At 44.6% G+C, this 22,017-nt stretch overlaps 1 protein-coding gene across 2 annotated transcripts; it reads left to right on the forward strand.

Moving 5' to 3' along the window:
• Positions 1-8,632: 8,632 nt before the first annotated feature.
• Positions 8,633-12,085, forward strand: LOC101780498 (wall-associated receptor kinase 2). 2 transcript variants are annotated; one of them, XM_004979961.3, is made up of 5 exons: positions 8,633-8,810; positions 8,898-9,347; positions 9,470-9,699; positions 10,199-10,351; positions 10,743-12,085. In XM_004979961.3, the coding sequence occupies exons 1-5, from the start codon at positions 8,650-8,652 to the stop codon at positions 11,837-11,839; spliced, it is 2,091 nt and encodes a 696-aa protein (XP_004980018.2). In that variant the 5' UTR covers positions 8,633-8,649; the 3' UTR covers positions 11,840-12,085. The 2 variants fall into 2 exon arrangements, with proteins under 2 accessions (XP_004980018.2, XP_004980017.2); XM_004979960.3 differs by having other exon boundaries at positions 8,634-9,347.
• The last annotated feature ends 9,932 nt before the right edge of the window (positions 12,086-22,017 follow it).

Consider the following 22,017-nt stretch of genomic DNA (forward strand, 5'->3'; position numbering starts at 1 on the left):
TAGTGCAAAAGGTATAAGTGTTTATGAGCAAAATGGAATCTTTTGAAGTTGTAGAACACGAATGGGTAGTAGTTGGACTAAAAGGAATGAGTTCGGGCCACTGAAATTAAATTAACAGAAGTGCAAATGACCATGTTGAAGGTCTGACGAACTGAATAAGGTGTTCAAAGGGATTCAGTTAACTGAGGGAAAGAAATTCGAAATTGCCAACATTTGGATGATTATCTCAGGTGAGAGCCAAAATAAAACTTGGAGAGCTCGAGATTATCTTCAAGTTTGCCTAAATGACTTTGGGGCCGTTGGATTCGAAATCGACCGTGGTTGAGGTCTGAACTTCAGGTGTCAGAGAAACAAAGAAGGGGGGGGGGCGACAGAAGCAGGGCACGACGTGTCGTCGCCGGCGTCTTCGGTCATCCGCCAGCCCAGCAGCTATGCCACCTCCTCACCACGCAAGCCTAGCACTAGGCCACGGTGTCGTCCATGCGCGCGTTAAGTCCCTTGAATATCTACCGTTCCCGCTGCCACTTCTTACTGCCTGGTTTTTTACCGCCGCCCATGAATCCTCTGTCAAGCCGCCGCCGCCGATCAAAATTCCACCACCACAATGCAGCTCCCGTCAATTCCTTCCGTCCACGCCTCCACTCACACCCTACCAACAACCCTAGAAGCTTGTTGCCCAACTTCTCCGCCGGAGCGCCCGTAACCGTCGCCGTTCTCGTCCACCACCGCCAACCCTCCTGCTCACGGTGAGCTTTACCTTGCCGTCACTATCTTTCTTTGTGGTAAGCCGTAGGTAGGCGTTTGGGGTGCTAGGAAGCTATAAAGGTAGTCGAAGGGGCGAGTTGTGCCGTCGTCGTGCTTGGCCACGGCCGACCGTTAGCCTTGCCACCTGCCGCCGTGGAGGGAGTAGCTCCGGCCACCTCCCGGGGAGCTGCCGCCGCGCACGGGTGCGCTAGGGCATGGGGATGCTTCCCCAGCCCAGCCCCGCCGCCGGTGGGGCGCCAGCTGGCGAGCCGCGCCGCCCCCTGCCGCGCTCGGTTTTGGCGCGAGATAGACGAAGGCCCTAACAATAGCGGGCCCGCGCGTCAGAGAAGAAGAGGAAGGAAGGAGGTCGGCTGGGCAAAGGAATAGATAGGCCGAGGTCCAGTAGGCCCAGGCGCTGGTGTAAGGCCATCGCGCTGTCTTGGAAGGCCGGGGGCCCGTGAGGTCCAACAGGCCGGTGGGCCGGTGAGGCAGGAGGTTATTGTGAATTACGTCTGTGATGGTTTATTGTGAATTATGCCTGTGATGGTTTATTGTGAATTATGCATGTGATGGTTATTGAGTGGGGGTCCGTTATACGTGACCGAACCCTAAAAAAGGGATGTATTGGTCGCTTTGCCAAGTGTAACACTCAGCAAAGAGAGGCTTTGCCTAATGTTAAGGCAAAGCACTCGGTAAAAAGGCCAATTTCTGTTACTCTCGAAACCTTTTTTGCGAGTTTTTTAGTTTGCCGAGTGTATTGTCCTTGACACTCGGCAAAGTAACCATAAAAATTTGGCCGTTGCGCACTTTTTTGTCGAATGTTTTGGGCTTGATACTCAGCAAAGTTTCTGAACTTTGCCGAGTGTTTTTCCATCATGCACTCGATAAAATCACTATCACTGTGCATCCCATTAACATTTTTTGCCGAGAGTTTATTTTTGCCGAGTGCCCGATAAGTAACACTCGGCGAACAAAATCGACACCGTGTGCTGTTTGCCAAGTGTAACACTTGGCAAAGCCTTTGCCGAGTGTTTTTGTGGCTTTGCTGAGTGCCTCTAATACTCGCAAAGCTACTATATCTAGTGTATATTTATTACGGATGTCAACTAATTTCTACATATTTTAATAAAATTAAGTCCTATATTTACAAGTGTATAAACTGTGAGGATACCCGGTTTACTTATTAGCAAATATCTATATATAGTATATCATATCATCATCATAGAAAGATTACGTATGGAAAATAATTAGAACACAGACAACACAAACTTAGAAAGTCTGTTAAAAGAATCTGCGAAAGCCACCCAATGCAATGACCATTTTCTAATAACTAGTTATTGGGATGTCCCAATATCATTTTAAGATTAGTGGGAGTTTGCTTTTATTGTCCACCACCAATAAACATCAATCAATAAGTAGTTAATGGGCCTAGTTAGTTTGGGCTTCTGTGAGAAGGGTACTTTGGGTTGTAGTCATTGGATTGTTGGACGTGAAAGAAACAACGAAGACGAAAGATGATGTCCATTCCTAGCTCTAGCTGCGCCGCCACATAAGGAAGGAGGACATCGGTTGAGCTTTTGCTTAATTTCAGTTTGGCAATATATTGGAACTTTGTGAAGGAAGATGTTATATCCACCCCTATTTCTAATAAACTTTGGGAAATTCTTGCAAACTTTTTCGATACATGTACATTTGGAATGTACACCATTGTGACATCTTCATTGGTGAAGTATAACTTGGTATAGTGGTTTATATTCCAAACGTGTATACCAAACAGCATTGCAAATACTTTATGAATGTTACTAGAGATGGTGATAGACATGATATATCCCTCCAAAAAATTTCATTTCCAAACTCAACTTATAAAAAATATACATAAAGACAATTTTTTAGAAGTTTTATTATGCGGGTCACTGAAGAAACCTCATGTAAAAATACCATTCACACATACGATTCCTTATGTGAACCACACTACTACAAAGCTAAACTTCAATATTACCACATCACTACTGGTTCATGATGTTAAGATCAATTAATACCGATTCAAACATCTCAAACCAGACAATGATTCGGCCCGACATATAAATCAATTCAACTACTCATGGCCGCTGAAGTGATGGAATGTTAAGTCTCATCATGCATGGTACAAAAATCGATGAAGACCTCAAACTCCACGAAGGGTCATCAGTCTTCGATATATACCACCTGATTACATCTTTGTAATATCATCAAAGCTAACTTAATTTGTTCTCATTCAAAACGGGTGAAGATTCCTATGTTATCACGCGAAGTACCTCTTTCCCTTATTATTTGTGCTCAACTTGTGAGCAGAGAATGCTGTAAAAAACAATTATCTTTTAAGTGAAATGGAGAATTTCTTTTTTTAAATGAATAATATAATTCTCTGTTTAACTTAAACAAAAAATTATTTTTTATTAAATGAATACAATTTGTTAAACAATAAAATGAATACAAAATGAAATCTAAGCAGCACTACTCCAATATTTTTTCCAAGTCACACTTGCTCTTGTTGGCCACCAGCCGCCTTGGTTGTTGGTCTGTCCCGGCGGCTACCTCCTCTGTGCACCCGTGATATTGAGATCGATGGAAGGATAAGGAACACACAGGTGGGCTATCTGTCTTTATCAGAAAAAGAAAAGTGGACTGGAATGGAATATGGTAAGCAAAGCAACCATGTGCACACAGCTTCTTCTGACCACACAATATATTATCCATGCGTTGGGTGACGTAAGCATGAAATCCCATGATGTCCGTCCACGATATATCTTCGCTCCGATCTATACCAAATCCAATCCTTTAATTTCTTTATGTTGGCCTGCTAAATGAGTTTAATTTTTATTTCTCAGACTCCCATGTCCCATGGACTTCAGTAATTAACTACTTGTTAAAAGAGTACGTAATTAAGATCATAGACATTTTCATGCCCACTTTTTGTAGTTTTTTTTTGAAAGACCCACTTTTGGTACTGCCTTGATGTCTAAAATGAGTTACATTTGGATCCGGGAAGTACCATGCGTACTGAAATCGTGTACCTTGCTGAATTCGATCGCAAGCACCATCCTGGAAGTATATATGCTAGAACTGTGGAAAGATGAGCGTGCAATCTACCTGCTAGGCCACGGCCATAACTCAGAAAATTTGTCGACGGATCAAAAATATTTTGAGATGAAGAAATCTGAGGATTCTTCGAAACCATGTTGCCAACCTAGCTTCCACTAACAGTCTGCCAAAAGTAGGCCATGCAAGAGACCAAAGGAGTCATATCCATGCCTTGTTTACTGTTGCCAGATGCTTAAAGTCACTGAAAGCACGTGGCTGCAGTTTGGAAGATAGACATAGCTGGGGCCATATCGTATATCCATCATGCATTGATGGCCGACACAACAGCGTCGTCTAGCTTGGACACAAGTGGCAAATGGATCAATTTGCATGCCCATGATAGGTCGTCAACAGTCCACGGATGATTTATTTTGGTATATGTGGGCTAACCTTCAACAGTCCTACTAGTTTTGCTTTTCTGCCAGCATGAACGAACTGACGAATGTCATCACTTATGCTTCAATGTGGAGCTTAATTAGTACGGTCGACGTCTCGACATGATTGTTGAGAATGAAATGAAATGGAATGACAGAACGGAGTGGAATGGATTGATTTCTCTGTTGTCAATGTTTACATATATGTACACTTGGGCTGTCAATGTTTACACATATATACACTTGGGCAGGAAGATCCAATCGGGACTAATTATTCAGGACTAAAGGTCCCTCACTTTAGTCCCGGGTAAATTTTTCACGCGAAATATGCGGGTACGTGGTACGTGGGATTCAAACCCGCAACCTGTTGTCTCATGCGTAGCTTCCTTACCATCTAATCTACACAATACATCTCACTGAGTAAGAGCAGCTATCCTTCTGTATTCACCTGTGGGGGACCCTGCTTTAATCCCGGTGGTGGCCTTTTGGTCTTGGTTGGTATTACCAACTGGGACTAAAGGGGTCTCCATAGGTCTCCATGGACCACGAAATTAAGATTAGAGATTAAAACCTCTGTAGTCCCGGGTCCAAAACCGACCGAGATCTTTTTTGAGGATCTAAGGTCATTTCTCTACCAGCTGAGAAAAAGTTTTTTATTGCCATTTTTCAAATACATCGTTTCTTGTTAGCCATTTTGATACATACTCTCGGTATAAGCTACCTCATAATAATATCAGTATGCACAATCAGGAAGTTTTATATTCAATCTTGTATGCAGTAATGCACACAATTAGTCTTTTGGTTAGATACTTTCTGTATAAATGGAATAAATGTGCATCAGACGCCAATACCATTGGCTAAAAGAGCATGTGAAGAAGAGGTGATTTGAGGTCTCCTCGACACCAGAACTATACAGGGCACAGCTATAATCATCAAGAATTCTCCATTTTCTGCGAAGGATATTCCTTGTGTTTAATCTGTCCAGTAGGCGGAACTTCAAAGCGATGGTTTTTCTCTTAAGCTATATCCATGCATACGGCCTCAGGGCTCTGCAGGGACTACTCCAAATTAACTGTGTGTACTCTCTTCATTAGAGTGAGGTAGAGAATTAGTAGGGCTCACCCACTCTGATAAGATTGTGGAGGGAGGAAACCATGGCCGCTCCCAGCATGGTCTCCTCCCACCAAGAAGTCTCCCACCGAGTCTCCTCCCACCAAGTCTCCCACCAAGGATAATACAGCTGTTGTGACAGCTTTCCTGTTCCCGGCCATGTTCCTCTTGCATACACGGGGTCCGTTACGCCGGTGGTGGAGCTTTCCATTTGCAAGAATCGAAAGCTATAATTAGCCTCTAGGTCGGTCAACAGAACAGACAATTAACTTTAAAGGGAGGGACCAGCATGTGCTACAATGCAGCACTGTAGTACAGCGTACAGTAGCTAGAGCCCCACCAAGCATAGAACCTTGCAAGGCCTGAAATTAAGGGGCCGGCGCACTTGGACGCGTAGAATAATGGCGCAACATGCTGGGTGGTTCTCCTCGACCAAAATTAAAGCAACGAATCAAGGCGGGCCCTTACGATCAAAGCTAGTCGATCGTCTCCGTGGTATTTGTGCCCCGATGATGCACACATTAATTATGTATTATTTGTGTTCACTGAATTTAATTTCTTCCGCTGAGAAGAAAGCAAGTGTATCGGAATCTTCATCTCGCTACCTAGCATGCCCTGGTGATGCTACTGTGTTACTATAAGGTAGCTCATAATATCCATGTCTTGTTTACTGATGCCAGTTGCTTAAAATAACTGAAGATATAGAGCTGGGGCCATATCCGTATATCCATCATGCATTCGTACGTGGCCGCCACAACAGCGTCTAGCTAGATGGTAGGTCGTCAACAGTCCACGGATGATTATTTTGGTATATGTGGGCAAACCTTCAACAGTCCTACTAGTTTTGCTTTTCTGCCAGCATGAACGAACTGACGAAGGTTCCTGCAGAGGTTTCTACTCAAGGTATGATGAGTAATTTCATCACTTATGCTCCAATGTGGAGCTTAATTAGTACGGTCGACGTGTCGACATGATGCCCATAGCACTCGTCGGTGATATATGCATTTAAGCATTTGGAATTTCATTCTTCAGTTAAGGAAGAAACAAAAGTAGCAATCTCTTAGGCCCACTTGTGGAAGTGATCTTTAGTTCCGGTTGGAGAGACACACAGGTCTCGAAATCCGATTGGGACTAATTATTCAGACTAAAGGTCCTCCTATTTAGTTCCAGGTAAATTTTTCACGTAAAATATGCGCGTACACTATGCGTGGAATTCGAACCCGCAACCTCTTGCCTCATGCATAGCTTCCTTATTACCATCTCACAGCACATCTGACTGAGTAGGAAATGCTATCCTTATGTATTCACCCGTGGGGACCCTTTAATCCTGGAGGTGGCCCTTTATTCTAGTTGATGTTACTAACCGGGACTAAAAGGGGTCTCCACATACCACGAAGGGGTCTCCACGGACCACGAAATTAAGATTGGAGATTAAAGCCTCTTTAGTCCTAGGTCCAAAACCAATTAAGATCTGTGTTGAGTATGGAAGGTCATTTCTCTACCAGTAGCCGCTTTCCAAAGAATGGATTAGCAAGCTAGGCAGTAAGGCATGTATATATGTTTTCTCTTTTATTTTTGCTTGTTCTTGTACTTGGAAATTTTTACTTCCTGCTCGTGCAATTTGATATTAAGTGCCAAGGTAAATAGACATCTACGCTGTACAACTCTTTTATTAGACAATGCCTGAAAGTTCCTGCTCTCACAAGTGAGAAGGAGCAAATCCACAATTATTATATGTAGTATCTAAACACTAGATATGACCACTAGCAAATATCATGACAAAAAACACATATTAATAACAAATCTTTTGTCCTGATTAGAAACACCAACTGGGACAAAATATAGGAGCGCGCGTCTCCATGTGCACAGGTGCATAACAAGTCTTTCTTATGTTCTCCAGGCACATCTTTCTTCTCCACCTCCTCCTCTTCCTCTCACGCGCACAGGTCTTTCTTATCTCTTCCTCCTCTCAGGTGGTTGGCTCTCCTCCCCTCCTCTTTTTTCCCACCCTCTCCCCCTCTACTGCCCCTCCCTTTCCTCCTCTGCTCGCCCCTCACTGGCAGTGAGGAGCGGCAGCGGGGTGAGGGCAGGTTGCGGCGCGCGTGCAGGGCGGGCAGCATCGGCGGCGTGGAGTGGGCGGCAGAGCGGTGCGGGGGGCGTGGACAAGGCGGAGCGGCGCGGTTGGAAGAGGAGTGGGCGGCACGGGCGGAGCGTGGGGCGGGGCGGAGTTGGCTGGGCAGCGTGGGATTGGGGCGCGGGGGCGGAGGCTGGCGGGTGTGGCGGCGCGGGTAGGTGCGTGAGTGGAGGCGGAGGAGGCCGGCGGGTGCGGACGGCCATCCGGCAGATGTGGGTTTTATTTTTTCTTTTTTGTAATTTTTTAACACCAACTGGGACTAAGTGAGGTATATTTGGACACGGGGAGTACGCATTCAAAATCGTGTTCCTCGATGAACTCGATCGAGTATTTCTCTGAATACGCCATCATTGGATATGTATGCTGCTTCTGCGTGGAAAGATGACCCTGACTTCTTACGGACCGAGAAATATATATCTCAGAAAATTGGTCCACTCAGAAATTTCCTCGAAATCATGTTGCCGATTCCGTCCGCCAACAATTAATCTGCCAAAAGTAGGCCAAGTATATAACAGACCAAAAATTTCAATTGCACAGCCTTGGAGGGAAGTCAGTCGTCTAAGAATATCTTGAATAGAAAAGGAAAAGGCTTGGAACTTATGTCTTGTTTGTTCAGTGTTGCGAGTTGCTTAAAACCATTGAGCTCCGTTCAACATTCAGAGCACTGCACTGTTCAATATATTGTATATCCATCATGAATAATGCATGGCCACCACATTTTTTTTGGCCAAAGGCATGGCCACCACATCTATTTGTTTATTTGACCAAATGGAACAACTTGCTTGCAAATGATTAACAGTCCACTGCTCAGAAAAGGTTAACAATCCACGGATCATTAATTTTGTTGATGTAGAAAAAATAATTAGCTGCAGATAGGAGCACTCATGTATTGATTTGGAGGAGACTCTAACTTGGGCTGATATAAGGTCTAGCAATCATGAAATGCATGGTGTAAATAGTAAAAGGCAACTATCACAGCTATATAAAGATTATAAAGTATTTACATGCATGGTATTTTGTTAGCGAATTAACAAATAAGATAAAAGCAAAGGTAATGGAATTTTGAATTTTTTTATTAAAAGAAAGAAAGGCAGTAGTAAAACAGGGAGATATCTACTCTGCATGCCTATATAAGAGAGGTAGGCAACAGCTTTTTAAGCACTGGGAATGCCTGGTAGAAGGATCCAATACCAAGTAGCCATGACTCAACTGCAGGTTATGTGGCTGCTTCTTCTTTCTCCCGCCCTAGTACTCTCCCAGGTGCCAGCACCGGTTGTCTCTGAAACGCTGCGACGAGCACCACCACCGGGCTGCAATACCACTACCAGGTGCGGCGGCGTAACCATTCCCTACCCCTTCGGCCTGAGCAAACCCTGCTCTTGGGACAAATTCTTCAAACTCTCCTGCAATCGTAGCTTTAGCCCTCCAAGACCGTACTTGGGCAACGTCGAGGTGATGGACATAACGGTGGAGACAGGCGAGATGCGCGTCTACAGCTCCGTCGCGCACCGCTGCTTCAACTCGTCGAAGGAATCCGGCCATCGTCCATCACAGAGGTACAACTTCACCGGCACGCCGTTCCTGGTGAAGCCGGGGAGGAACGAGTTTACGGGCATCGGGTGCTACAACCTGGCGGTGCTCCGTGGCAAGGAAGACAGCAGCTACTTCAGCGCCTGCTTGACGACGTGCACTAGCCTGGATGATGCGTCTACCGGCAACAGCAATGGCTGCGCAGGGCTCGGCTGCTGCCAGATACAATTGCCGACCGAGCTCAACATGATCCGTGTACAATTGCCGGAGCAAGACGACAACACTACATGGAATTTCAGCCCCTGCAGCTACGCCTTGGTGGCCGAGAAGGGATGGTACGTACACGTCCCCTTAATTTTTTTCGTTCAGAAATAGAACTGTGCAGTGTAGCTACACCTGATTCATGTAAGATTTTAGCTTTAGGCTTTAACTGTCGATCTTTCTGTCTGTATTTTAGGTACAAATTCAGCCTGAACGACCTGAATGGTACCGGAGAGATGGCATATAACGTACGGGTTGGTCACAGAAGCGCCCCTTTGGTGCTTGACTGGGCCATCGATGTTTCCAGGGATGGAGCCTGCGTCAGTTCCAACAGCTATCGCGTCACCGTGAGAGATGACCAGGGGTATCTCTGCAATTGCTCCAAGGGATACCAAGGGAATCCATACGTCACGGATGGCTGCAAGAGTAAGCGCGATTTATTCCTAACCTCAGATTATAAACACTCATAGAGTACTATTCATTTATTTCTATGGCAGTTGCATTTTTTTTACATAAAACATAATTGAACATGCCAAAATTCCTAAGTTGAAAGTGATTGAAACAAGCAGAAACTTTTCCTTAGTAACCTAAAATTCATATGTTGAAAGTTGAAAGAAGCTATTTATTTGTTCATTATCCCTTTCTTAAAAAGCCTAACATCGTTTGGAGTTACTTTTGGAACTGTGCAGTCGATCTTCAAGTGCTCAAGATTGTATTGCTCGAAATTTTCTTAACAAATAGTTTCAAAAAGTACCAGCTTTCTTCCTATATTTTGCATACTTTTTTTACAAGACATTAGTGGACAAAATATTGCGCTAATTCCAGAAAATGACAATCTTTTTTGTGACTACTGGTAAATAATATGCAGATTTTTTCAGAAAGTGTAATCATAATGACCACTTGAATGTTGACATATTATATGCAGATATCGACGAATGCGAATCTCCAGAATTATATCCTTGTCCAAGTGGCTCCAATTGCAAGGACACAGAAGGTAGCTACATGTGTCCATGCAAATTTGGCCTAAGAGGAAAGGACTGTCGTCCCATATTTCCCGCGCCTGCTGCTGCAGTACTAGGTGAGCACAAAAGTCAACACAATAAGATCGTTAGATCTTTTGGAACTCCAAGTTATTTTACATTTCCATTGATTATTTCTCTTTTCACTTGATCTTTCATATGTAATTTTTGTTAAATGAAAATCCTACCGATAATGTTATTTTTACTATTTTTGAACATTTTGACAAGACATGAAAACTTTCAGGAATGTAACAATTCCATTAAAATATTCATGGATGTTCACCATTGGAAACTGTACAGTTGGATTTATCGGTTGCAAAATAGATAGTTACATATATCCTTAATTTTTTAGAGTTCCTATATGTATCCTTAATAATGAGTATGATTATAACAAAAACAAGGTATTATAGTGGGGAAAGTGTAAAAGACAGATACATGCTGTGTTTGCAGCAACCACTGTCGCAAGCCTATTTCTGGCGCTCCTACTCTGGTCCATTCACAAGGATCGAAAGCGGCGAATCAAGACAGTTTTCTTCGACCAAAACGGGGGTAAAATACTGAAGGGTGCAGCTGGCATCAACATATTCACAGAAAAGCAGCTGATCAAGTTCACAAACCACTACGACACCCTCATCGGAAGAGGTGCCTTCGGCATGGTGTTCATGGGAACCACTGACGAAGAGCAGAGAGTTGCGGTTAAACGGTCCATCATAGAAGACAAGGAACTTCATGGAAGAGGGAACCTTCAGCACGGGGAGGACATTGTGAACGAGATCACCTTCCAGTTCCGGAACAGCCACCCAAACCTGGTCCGGCTTGTCGGGTGTTGCTTGGAGACAAATATCCCTGTGTTGGTCTTCGAGTTCATCAGTAACGGGAACCTCTATAACCTGCTGCATGTTTCAACGCATAAGGTTGTCCCGCTACGGACACGCCTCAAGATTGCCATCGGATCTGCAGAAGCTCTGGCCTATATCCACTCGCATGGTGATCACGACTGCGTCGTCCACGGTGATGTCAAGTCTGCCAACATCCTCCTAGATGATAACCTCATGCCCAAGGTCTCCGATTTCGGATCGTCCAAGCTTTTGTCGATTGATAGGTATGCCAGAGCTGTGGCCGCAGATATGAGCTACGTGGATCCAGTGTATATGAAGACGGAACGTTTTGTGAAGAAGAGTGACGTCTACAGCTTTGGCATGGTTCTCCTTGAGCTGATCACCCGGAAGACTGTTAAGTATGGCAAAAGTAAAATAAATAGCCTCCCCATGGACTTTGTCAGGTGTTGTAAGGAGATGGGCAGCGGACGGGAGATGTACGACATAGCCATTTCATCTCATGGCGACACTCAATGTCATCACTGCATAGATTGCCTTGACAAGATCGGCGCTCTGGCGGTTCGGTGTCTCAAGGAAGATGTGGATGAGAGACCGACAATGGCAGAGGTTGTGGATGAATTGAAGCTAGCGTCAGAGGCAGTGGAGAAATGCAAGCATCATGTGAACTTAATAGCATACGATCGCTCATGTTATTTGGAGGTATGTTAAAGTCATGTACATATTGGTGAAGACAGCAATGCAAGCATGCTTGGAAGGCTCAAGCTATAGCTACTTTTTAGTACTATCTTGAACCGTAGATTACATCACTATATATAAAACTACTTGTCCAGCTTGTATGGATTTATGCACGCAAGTGTACTATATTTTCTGTATTGGAAAGGGTGAGATAGTTTGTCAGCTACTTTATTGTATCCCGTAATTTCATAATTCAGAAAATATATTATGTTTGGCATATGTTTGTTTTTTTTAACGAATGGGCTCGAGATTCTGCTTATTTTATTGATGAAGAAGGAGCGAGTAGAAGCCAGCTATAGCTGGTTCCATTTCAAGAAAAGAAAAAAGATTACTCTTGCAATATTATGCCCCCAAGTCCCTTAATTTGCGCCGCCAGTAATCCAGTTATGTTTGGCATGTGAAGTAGAACAGTTGGTAGTAATAGTATCCTAAGAGTTGTTAGGGCAGTCCCAACCTACGGGTTGCATATTTATAGTCGGGCAATGCTAAGAGTTTTACATGGGCAGGAATTGTTCATGCGTATGGTTCGGATCTATATACATCAAGAATATCTCTAAGCTCTATCTCTAAGCTAACCGAACAAATCTTATATACAACTCCTATTGCTATCTGTTACATGAGATATCATCTATTCTAACAACCTCCCTCAATCTAAACTTCTCTTTCTCTTGAGGTTTAGATTGCATTTGAAGTCTTCTAGCTTTCCAACAGATAGTGCTTTAGTGAAGCCATAAGCAATTTGCTCCTTGGTGGATATGAGCTGAACCTGCAATTGTCTCTTTGCTACTCGTTCTCTTACAAAGTGGAAGTCAATCTCTGTGTGTTTCGTTGATGCATGAAAGACAGGATTTGCTGATAAATAAGTAGCCCCCAGATTGTCACACTACAAGATCGGCGGATGTTCCAAAGTAACACCCAATTCTTTTAACAGAGATTCCAACCAAATCACTTCAGCTGTAGGATTAGCCATTGATTTGTATTCGGGCTCTGTACTAGAACGTGATACTGTAGCTTGTTTCCTAGCACTCCAAGAAACAAGATTAGGACCAAAGAAAATAGCAAAGCCACCAGTAGATCTTCGATTATCAACACTTCTAGCCCAATCAGCATCAGAGAAGGTGCTTAACAGTAAGGAACGTGACTTTTGAAGTGTTAACCCAACATCCAAATTATGCTTTACATCCCGAAGAATTCTTTTAACATCATTCCAATGAATGCTAGTGGGAGCATGTAGAAATTGGCATACCTTGTTAACTAAGAACGGCAAGTCTGGGTCTGGTAAGCGTGAGATAATGAAATTGGCATACCTTGTTAACTCATAACCCAACAATGTTCCATCATGGCTTGATAATTTTTCTAATGTTGATAAGCGTGTTGATGACGGCTTGCAATTTGTCATCCCAACATGAGCAAGAATCTCTTGTGCATAATTCTCTTGTGACAACAATTTGCTATCACGTTGGACTTCCACACCCAAGAAATAGTGTAGATCACCTAAATCTTTTAAGGCAAAGTCCTTGCGCAAATCCAACAGTTGAGCTAAAACTGCTTTATTAGAAGAGCTTGTAATAATAATGTCATCAACATAAATAAGCATATAGATTGTGACATTTGACTTTTTATAAATAAACAGAGAAGTATCTAATTTAGAAGTATTGAATCCAAGATCAATAAGCTTAGAACTTAGTCTAGTATACCAACCTCTCGGAGCTTGCTTCAATCCATAGATAGCATTATCAAGCTTACACGCAGGTGTGGAGCATCTGTAATCTCAATCCCTGGTGGTTGTCTCATATAAACCTCCTCTTCTAGAACATCATGTAAGAACGTATTTTGAACATCTAATTGCCTTAGAAACCATCCTCTAGAGATAGCAATAGAAAGTACAGGGTGGATTGTAGCAATAGAAAGTACCACATGACTGAAGGTGTCTTCATAATCAATCCCATACCGTTGTTGAAAACCTTTGGCTACCAAGCAAGCTTTGTATATGTGTATTATACCATCTGCTTTCCTTTTGATTTTGTAAACCCATTTGCAATTAATTAGATGTGTACCTCTTTTCTCCTCCACAAGATGCAAGTTTGATTTCTAAGCAACATTGTTTATTCATCCTACATAGCTTTTCTCGAATTTGGATCATCTAGTGCCTCCTGTTAGCTTATTGGTTCTTCTACTAAAAAAATATTGCACCATCTCACAGTACCATCAATATGTAATCGAGGTTTAACAATATCACTTTGAAGCCTTATGCGATGCCTTGGTGTAGAGCTTTCAATATGCAAAGCTGGTTTTTCCACAGCGGATCCCAAGTTGGATGCAGAAGATCCACCGCCTGGAGTCATCAGAGTGGAAGCAGGCACCTGTGGTGGGCTGCGAGCCTCCTGATTGGAGGAGCCAGGCGCGGGAAGTGTTGTTGTGCCACACGTTGGGACCCCAGTCGTGGGTGTCCTCGTGGGGGACATGGGTGTGGATGCCACTGTGGCTGTCCCCCCACGTTGAGCGCTCAGATTGGCACCAGGAGAGGGAGGGGAGGGGGTAGTGCCGCCTGGAGAGGGAGGGGACGGTGGGAGGTGGCGGATCCGGGAAAGGGACAGGAGGGGGCGGCGCCAGGAGCCAGGAGAGGGAGGGGAGGTGGCACCACCGGGAGAAGGAGGGGAGGGGGTGGCGTCGCCGGGAGATGGAGGGAGGGTGAGGGTGGGAGGCGGCCGGGGCAAACTGAGGAAGAGGGGAGGGTGGGAGGCAGCCGAGGAGCTTGACTTATATGAAAATTTAAGTTTGCCGAGTAACAAAGATGTAGCTTTGCTGAGTGCCACATCATGGGCACTCGGCAAAACTTTTTTCTTCATTTTTCTTCTTTTCCTTCTCTTCCTTCTTTTCCATAATGTGTTCTTCTAAATTTGTTCCGATGCACTTTAAAAATATCTTGTTAAATTCACTCAACAAAGCATATTTGATTTTTCTACGAATTAAATTCCATTATTTATGCAGTTATAGCTCAAATTCAATTTATATCCATTAAAATTTTATAATTGTACTTAATAAATTAAAATTTTCAAACAGTTCTAAAAAATTACTAAAATTTCACATGAAACAATCTATATTCTCTATTTCATATCCGAAAAGGTTTGTAGTCAAACCACAATTCGACCGTCTCTTTCACTCCAAATCATACTGAATCCTTCTCAACGCTACGTTTCTTCTTCTGATATGCTTCGGTTTGTAAACATCGTACGTCACAAGGGCAAAAGACAAAAAATTTGTTTGTTTACCGAATGCAAAAAAACACTCGGCAAACTGCAAAAACAAACACTCGATGAAGAGCTTGTTTGCTGAGTTCAAAAAAACACTCGGCAAACATGCAAGTTTACCGAGTGCAATTATTTTACTGAGTGTTTTTCGCGCAGCACTCGGCAAAGAGCTTGTTTGCTGAGTGCCCGAAGGATTACACTCGGCAAACTACCCTACACTCGGCAAAGAGCTTGTTTTCGGTACTGTGACTCTACGAGTACTGCCAGAACAAGCTAGTCTTCCTCCATTCCATGCCATACGCTGGAGCACTATCTATCCATCACCATTCCTATGTTTGATTCTTTTTTCTTACTTTTCATGGACAAGACATGCGCATGAAAAGATCGCGAGTTCTAGCGTTATCTGCTCGTTACAAGGTCGCCTCAGTTCGTAAATACCTCCGCAAAACTTAGGCAACATCTATCATCTGTCCATACGATAGCAGACTAATGCAATCTACTGCAACTTCATCCGGTTCCTGGACATACTGCCGAACTTTTCCTCAGAAAAGAAAATATACTGCCCAACTTTTTTTTAAAAAAAGATATCTTCGCTTTGCACTACCAGGGAGGCGGGGGTCGTCAGTGGCGGGAAGGCGAGGAGCTGGCTGGGGAGGAGGATTCGGAGCAGGACGAGGCTAGCAGCGCGGAGGAAGAGGAGGGGCTGGCGGACGAGGACGAGGAGGGGAGGTGTGGAGATGCCGGTGGATGGGGGGAGGGGACGGGGGGAGAGATTTTTGTTTTTTTAATTTTTTGACACCCTCTAGTACTTGTTGTTTCAACTGGTAGTAGAATCCCCCCTCTACACAACTAGAAAAATAGCCTCTAGTCCCATACCCTCCTCTAGTACTGGTTGGACAACCGGTACTACCCAATCAGTACTAGAGGGGGTCCCCTCTAGTACCGGTTCAAATAACCAGTACTAGAGGGGGTTAAAAAATAATAAAAAAATCAAAATCCCCCACTCCTGGCCGGCCCCCCCCGGGTCCCCCGCTGCCACTGACCCCTCCTCCTCCTCCTCCACCCTTCCCCACGCCATCCCCTTCCACCCCCGCCTCATCCTCCTCCCACCCTCATCCCGCCGCTGCCATCCCCCTCTGCCGCTGGACCCCTCCTCCTCCTCCTCCCTCCTCCTCCGCCCCTCCCCATGCCGGTCCCCTCCACCCCTACCTCCTCCTCCTCTCGGCCCCCATCCTACTGACGCCACCGCGCGCATCCTGGCCATAGCCGCTACCCTGCCCGTCACAGCCGCTAGCTGCCCCTCCCCGGCCATAGCCGCCACCCTGCCCCGCCGCTCGCCACCGCTCCTCACCACTGGTGAGGGGCGAGTAGGGGGGGAGGGGGAGGGGAGGCAGAGGAGTGAGGAGAAAGGGAGGGAGGCCGCCGGCGTGCGGATCAGATAAGAACGAGGAGAGAGGGAGAGAGGGAGAGGGAGAAAGAGAGAGTGAGAGATTGAGAAGAGAGGCAATGTGCATGGGGGTGGATGAGAACGAAAATTTCGAAGCGAGCATGCAGTGGAGGCAGTTCAATAATGTCCGCCCATGTATGTGAATATGTGATACAAACTCCTATGTCTCATTCAATACTATAGTTTTTTTCCGAGGGATTCAAATATAACTATCTTTTTTGTTACTGAAAATGTAGTCAAATAGAGGTTATAAGATTGGCTTAAGTTAACACCACTACTTTAAAGATTTTCAACTACCGAAACCATACGGTGCTATCAGAGATAATTTTTTGTTACATTTTCTGATTCTCACAAAAAGTTATTTAGTGAGTAGTTAGTTCACTTGTCACTATGGGTTGAAACACCCTACAACTCATGAGGTGTTATCTATGAAATAATATTTTTTAAATTAATTCAATAACATTTATGTCCATGTGTAAAAGTTTGAAACAATTTAAAATCATTTGTCAAGTATTTAAATCCTTTTCCAATTAATGATATTTTTTATTTGTATCACTAAATTTTTATTCCACTTATTGGATGATTACACATTTAATAGAAAACCTAAAGAATTTTAACTTAATTATTTCTTTCAACTCAAAAACCCATTAAGCTGTCACAAACATACAAGTTTTTCATTTAATGTTACGGATTGAAGGATTAAGTTTGAAAGATGTATATTTTTAATACAAACTTTTTCATACAATCTCGGATGAATATGGACTTTATATCAAAGTTGTAGACTTAGATTAGATCTAAAATTGTGTAGTAGATAACTTTTTCATTTAAAGTTGTTTAATAGCTCAAAATATCATTGTTATAATTTCAAAATCTTGAATCTTAAAATATTCAAAATCTCTCTAATTTCAAAATCTTGAATCTTAAAATTTTCAAATGACCTCGGATGCAAACAATCTCTATATCAAAGTTATAGTGCTTAACGAGATATAAAATTTTGTAGTTAACAAATATTTCATTTAAAATCATTTAGCTGCCCAAAACTTCATTATAATGTTATGAAGAAACACATTTTGCCAGGGTAGCGATCCAGGTCTCCAGAATCGAGCTCTCCCATTGGCCCCAACCTCCTCTCCCTTTATCCATCCCCTCTTATCCTTTCCCTCTCCCTCTCTCCTTATCCCAGCCCGTGTTGTCCCTACGCGCTAGCCCTACCTCGATTGGTCTCCTCCCGGTCCCGCCGCATCATCCTCCACCGCCAGCCTCGCCTTGTCCCTCACCACCGATGCCGTCCTCCAGCCCTGGCCCGTGTCGTGCCCGCATGCCGGCCCCACCTCGGTCACCTCCGACCCCGCCGCCTCGTCTCCCATTCTCGGTGCCATTCTCCAGGTCCCACCGCCTCATCCTCCGACCCTAGCACCTCGTCCTCTGGCCCTGCCTCGGTCTCCTCTGGCCCCACCGCCTCCTCCTCCCCCGCCGGCGCCATCCTCCAGGCCCCGGCCCACGTCGTCCTTCGGCCTGCCGCCTCGTCCGCCCCCTTCCGTCGCCTCCTCCAATCCGAGCCGTCCCCGACTCGCTCGTCCCCCGCCGGCGATACCATCCTCCAGCCCTAACCAGCGTCATCCTTGCACGCTGGGCCCGCCTGACTCCTGTCGGCTGTCTCCTTCGGCCAGCAACCCCTGGGCCTCGAGCGGCGGGGACGGGAGTGGCAGGAGCTAGCACAAAGAGCCATTTGTACTTGCGGGTGCTCTGCTCGTTAGCACAGTGCCCTTTCACCTGCCAGCAAAAATGCTGTTTGGCCTGGTGAATTATATATACACTATGCACTTTATGATAGCAAAAATGAGCTTTTGCACCCAGAGTGACTGACTGTGTTAGCTTACTTATTTAATAGGTACATGTTCAGTCGGAGAGACCTCGTTCGTGCTAAGAACGACAGCTTTGCTAGCTGGGTTAAACAGGAAAAGATCCCGATGGTGCTTGACTGGGCCACCAGGGGTAATGGCTCTTGCCGACCCCCAGCAAAGGACGCAGGTCCTTCGGCAAAATGGACAACTCCTGATTGTGTCAGTGAACACAGTTTCTGTGTTAATGCCACACAAGGGCCTGGGTACCTATGCAACTGTTCCGAGGGATAAGGGGGCAATCCCTACTTCTCGGGGGATGCACAAGTTAGTTTTCTCTATTTCCTTGCCTTTAATTAGATCGGATGCAAATCTAGCTAAATTACTACTTTTTGCCGGCTTCTACATTTTTGTGGAATGTATGTTTTGATGGACACCTAAGTAATTATTAGAAAACAATGGCTGTATAATGACTGTGAACTGAAGACGTACTTTTGGACTAAAAGGAGATGGCAAAATTGACAACGGATGCCAGCCTACAAGTGAAATGAACGGACGTTAAAAGACGAAAGCAAAGGAGGTTTTTTGACAAAAATGGTGGTGAGATACTGAAGAAGATGACAAACAGCTACAAAGAAACTATAGGAGAAGGCGCCTTTGGCAAGGTCTACATAGGGACCATTGATGAAGGCACCCAACGGGTCGCGGTTAAGCGTGCCGCCTCTGTGAAAGGCGCCTCGCTCCCGCAGGAGGAATTCGTGAATGAGATCACCATCCAGTTCCGGATCAGCCATGCAAACCTAGTGCGCCTCATTGGGTGCTGCCTTGAGACAGACGTTCCCATGCTGGTCTTTGAGTTCATCTCGAAGGGAAGCTTGTTCAAGGTGCTACACGGTGCTGATGATGATCAAGAGGCACTCAGGCTGCTTGAGCGCGTAGACATTGCCATTGGCTCTGCAGAAGCTCTAGCTTAGATGCACTCACATGGTGATGGTGGCCAGAACCACGTCCATGGGGACATCAAGTCTGGAAATATCCTCCTCAGTGATGATCTTACGCCCAAGGTCTCTGACTTTGGGTCATCCAAGCTCGTGTCTGTTGCCAGCATGTACTCCAAGTGGTGCGTGGCGGGGGACATGAGACCCAGTATATATAAAATCTGGCCGTTTCACAGAGAAGAGCGACGTGTACAGCTTTGGTGTCGTGCTCCTGGAACTCATCACGAGGAAGAAAGCCTAGTACGGTGACAACAGCCTCCCTCTAGACTTCGTCAAGTGCTGCAAGGAGGAGGGCAATGGAAGGAAGTTGTACGACAGAGACATCTTGCCTGATGATGATGCTCAGGCTCATCGTCATATGGAGTGCCTTGACAGGATCGGCGCACTCGCGGTTCGATGTCTCAAGGAAGATGTGGATGAGAGACCGACCATGGCAGAGGTGCTGGATGAGCTTAAGCAAGTGAAGGCAATAGCCAGCGGAGGCTCATCAGGTTCTGTGGCAAGCTAAAGGCAGGTAGATGATGAAGCACTACAGAAATTTTGGTGTATCTCGGTGTGAGCTTATTGTATCTTAAGGCCACTAGAGAAATTTCGGGACGGTGTATCTTCGTTAACAGAGACATGCTGAAAACCGCAGGGGATTCTGCTCTGTTTCTGAAATGCTAGATAAATTGCAGCAAGTTCTCTATTCAGAAAATAAAATTGCATCGCCACACCGTGGACTTTTCGAATTGCCTTACCACAAAACTGCCGCCGTGCAGGAGGATTCTCACCGGCGGCGGACGGAACAGAGCCAAATCGCCGATCCAGACCGAAGCAGAGATCCAATTTAGGGTGGTATTTGTGAACAACAGGGGTCTGTATTGTCATGCCTGCACAGCACACCATGCGTTCGATGTTTTACCTACAAATGCAGATTCTTGGTCCGGTTCCCACTATCAAGCACATGGGTTCCAGCAGTTTGAAAAGAATGGAATTCGTGCAAACTGATCCATTCATGTTATATTCCCCCTTTGGTTGCAAATTCTGTCATGGCTCTTCTACAAGAGAAACTAATTATGTCTTTCCACTCTGCTCTCCAAACTTCACATGATGGTGCGGTTTGCATCCAACAAATGAAAATTAGTTTGTGCTTTCCGCCTCACTAACTGAAAATAACTTTTGAATTTGTAATTGCGTAACCTTCCTCAATTTTTTTTCCACGTGTGAAGTGTAATGAAGCATGGTCATTAATTTAATTTGTACATTGATCAGGATGGGCTCCTCTGCTTCTGTCCTTTTGAAATACCCTGTTGTAGTTCATAACCTGTGTCACCTACGAGACATGCACTGAGAGATATATTCTACCAACTTATGCAACTGCCGACAGGCCACCAAATAAATGAACCAACTTCAGGACAGGCACACCCTCGAAAGCAACACTAATCCACGTCAGTGTTTACGTCTGTGGAGTTATTGATCAGGAAGCAGCATCCGACGGTAGCCTATACGAGGCTATGGCCGCAAAGGTACTAGAAAAGCATATCCTTAGCTGTGGTTGCATCCTTTCATAGCTTAGCTTTAAGGACGGGAGCACACCACCGTTATCTTCACCGTTATCTTCAGAAGATTCATTCCAGATATCACTGTTGTTCATTTCTGTCCATCCAGACAGATCTTTGGACTGTAGCATGTATCGAAGTGCTTGAGCTGCTGATGCCACACCTGCACATTTCTTTGCAATGTCCAATCCTATCTTCTGTACAAACCTGCTATATCTCTTAATTATTTCTCAGCATGTATAAATGAAATTTTCCTTGCGATATCTTCCTTGCGCGTGGTTACTATGACATCAACGGTAGTGCCCTTCTTGCCCACCTGAAGCATACTCCTCGGAGTCCCCAACTCGATGTTCTTTTCCTCCTATAAGTCATCTAAAACAATAAGAACCTTCTTGCCACGGAGTTGGTTATCTAGGCACTGATTTATCAACTGTAGCATATCCCAATTCTGCTGACTTCCTTCTATTGGTAGTTGAGAAATTATAGATCTTCCTATTTTCTTTAAATCGAAATCTTGGGACACATAAACCCATATACGATGATCATACTCCTTGAATTGGGCATCGTTGTAAACTAGTTGTGCTAAACTACTCTTCCCCGTACCTCCGAGGCCATAGATAGGAACAATCACTGTCTCGTCATTGTTGGCACATGTCGATAACAGTTTTATGATATCTTGCTTTTCGCCATTCCTCCCTATTATTGGGTTTTCAGGCAAAAGAGATGATGTTTCACGAACATCATAATGCGGCTCAACTGAAGTGCTAGTGCAGCCCTGTGTGAAATTAAAATCCCGAAAGTCCTTGTTGATTTTCATCAGTTCTTGTCTCATACTCTTCATCCTATTAGCCACTGCAATCTTCTTGCGTGCAACTGGTAGACATGAGAGCACTCCTGGCTTCTGCAAGAATTTCATTTATTTTTCAGTTGGAATCTACACTAATCAAAGATGCACAAACTGAAGTAAGAACTGGCTACAGTTGGCTAGATATTTCAAATTTATATTAAGAGGCCTGTATGTTGTCTGAGATGGCGTCGACTGATATTAACCGCTATTGGCGGGTGTCAAGGCC

Source organism: Setaria italica, chromosome VIII (genome assembly GCF_000263155.2).
Source record: "Setaria italica strain Yugu1 chromosome VIII, Setaria_italica_v2.0, whole genome shotgun sequence".
Lineage (NCBI taxonomy): Eukaryota > Viridiplantae > Streptophyta > Magnoliopsida > Poales > Poaceae > Setaria > Setaria italica.

Excerpts from the sequence above, each read along its gene's own strand:
- LOC101780498 (XM_004979960.3), top strand. The coding sequence starts at position 8,650 with ATGCCTGGTAGAAGGATCCAATACCAAGTAGCCATGACTCAACTGCAG. Across the intron at positions 9,700-10,198 it reads CGTCACGGATGGCTGCAAGA|ATATCGACGAATGCGAATCT; the intron begins GTAAGCGCGATT and ends TATTATATGCAG. Across the intron at positions 10,352-10,742 it reads GCCTGCTGCTGCAGTACTAG|CAACCACTGTCGCAAGCCTA; the intron begins GTGAGCACAAAA and ends CTGTGTTTGCAG.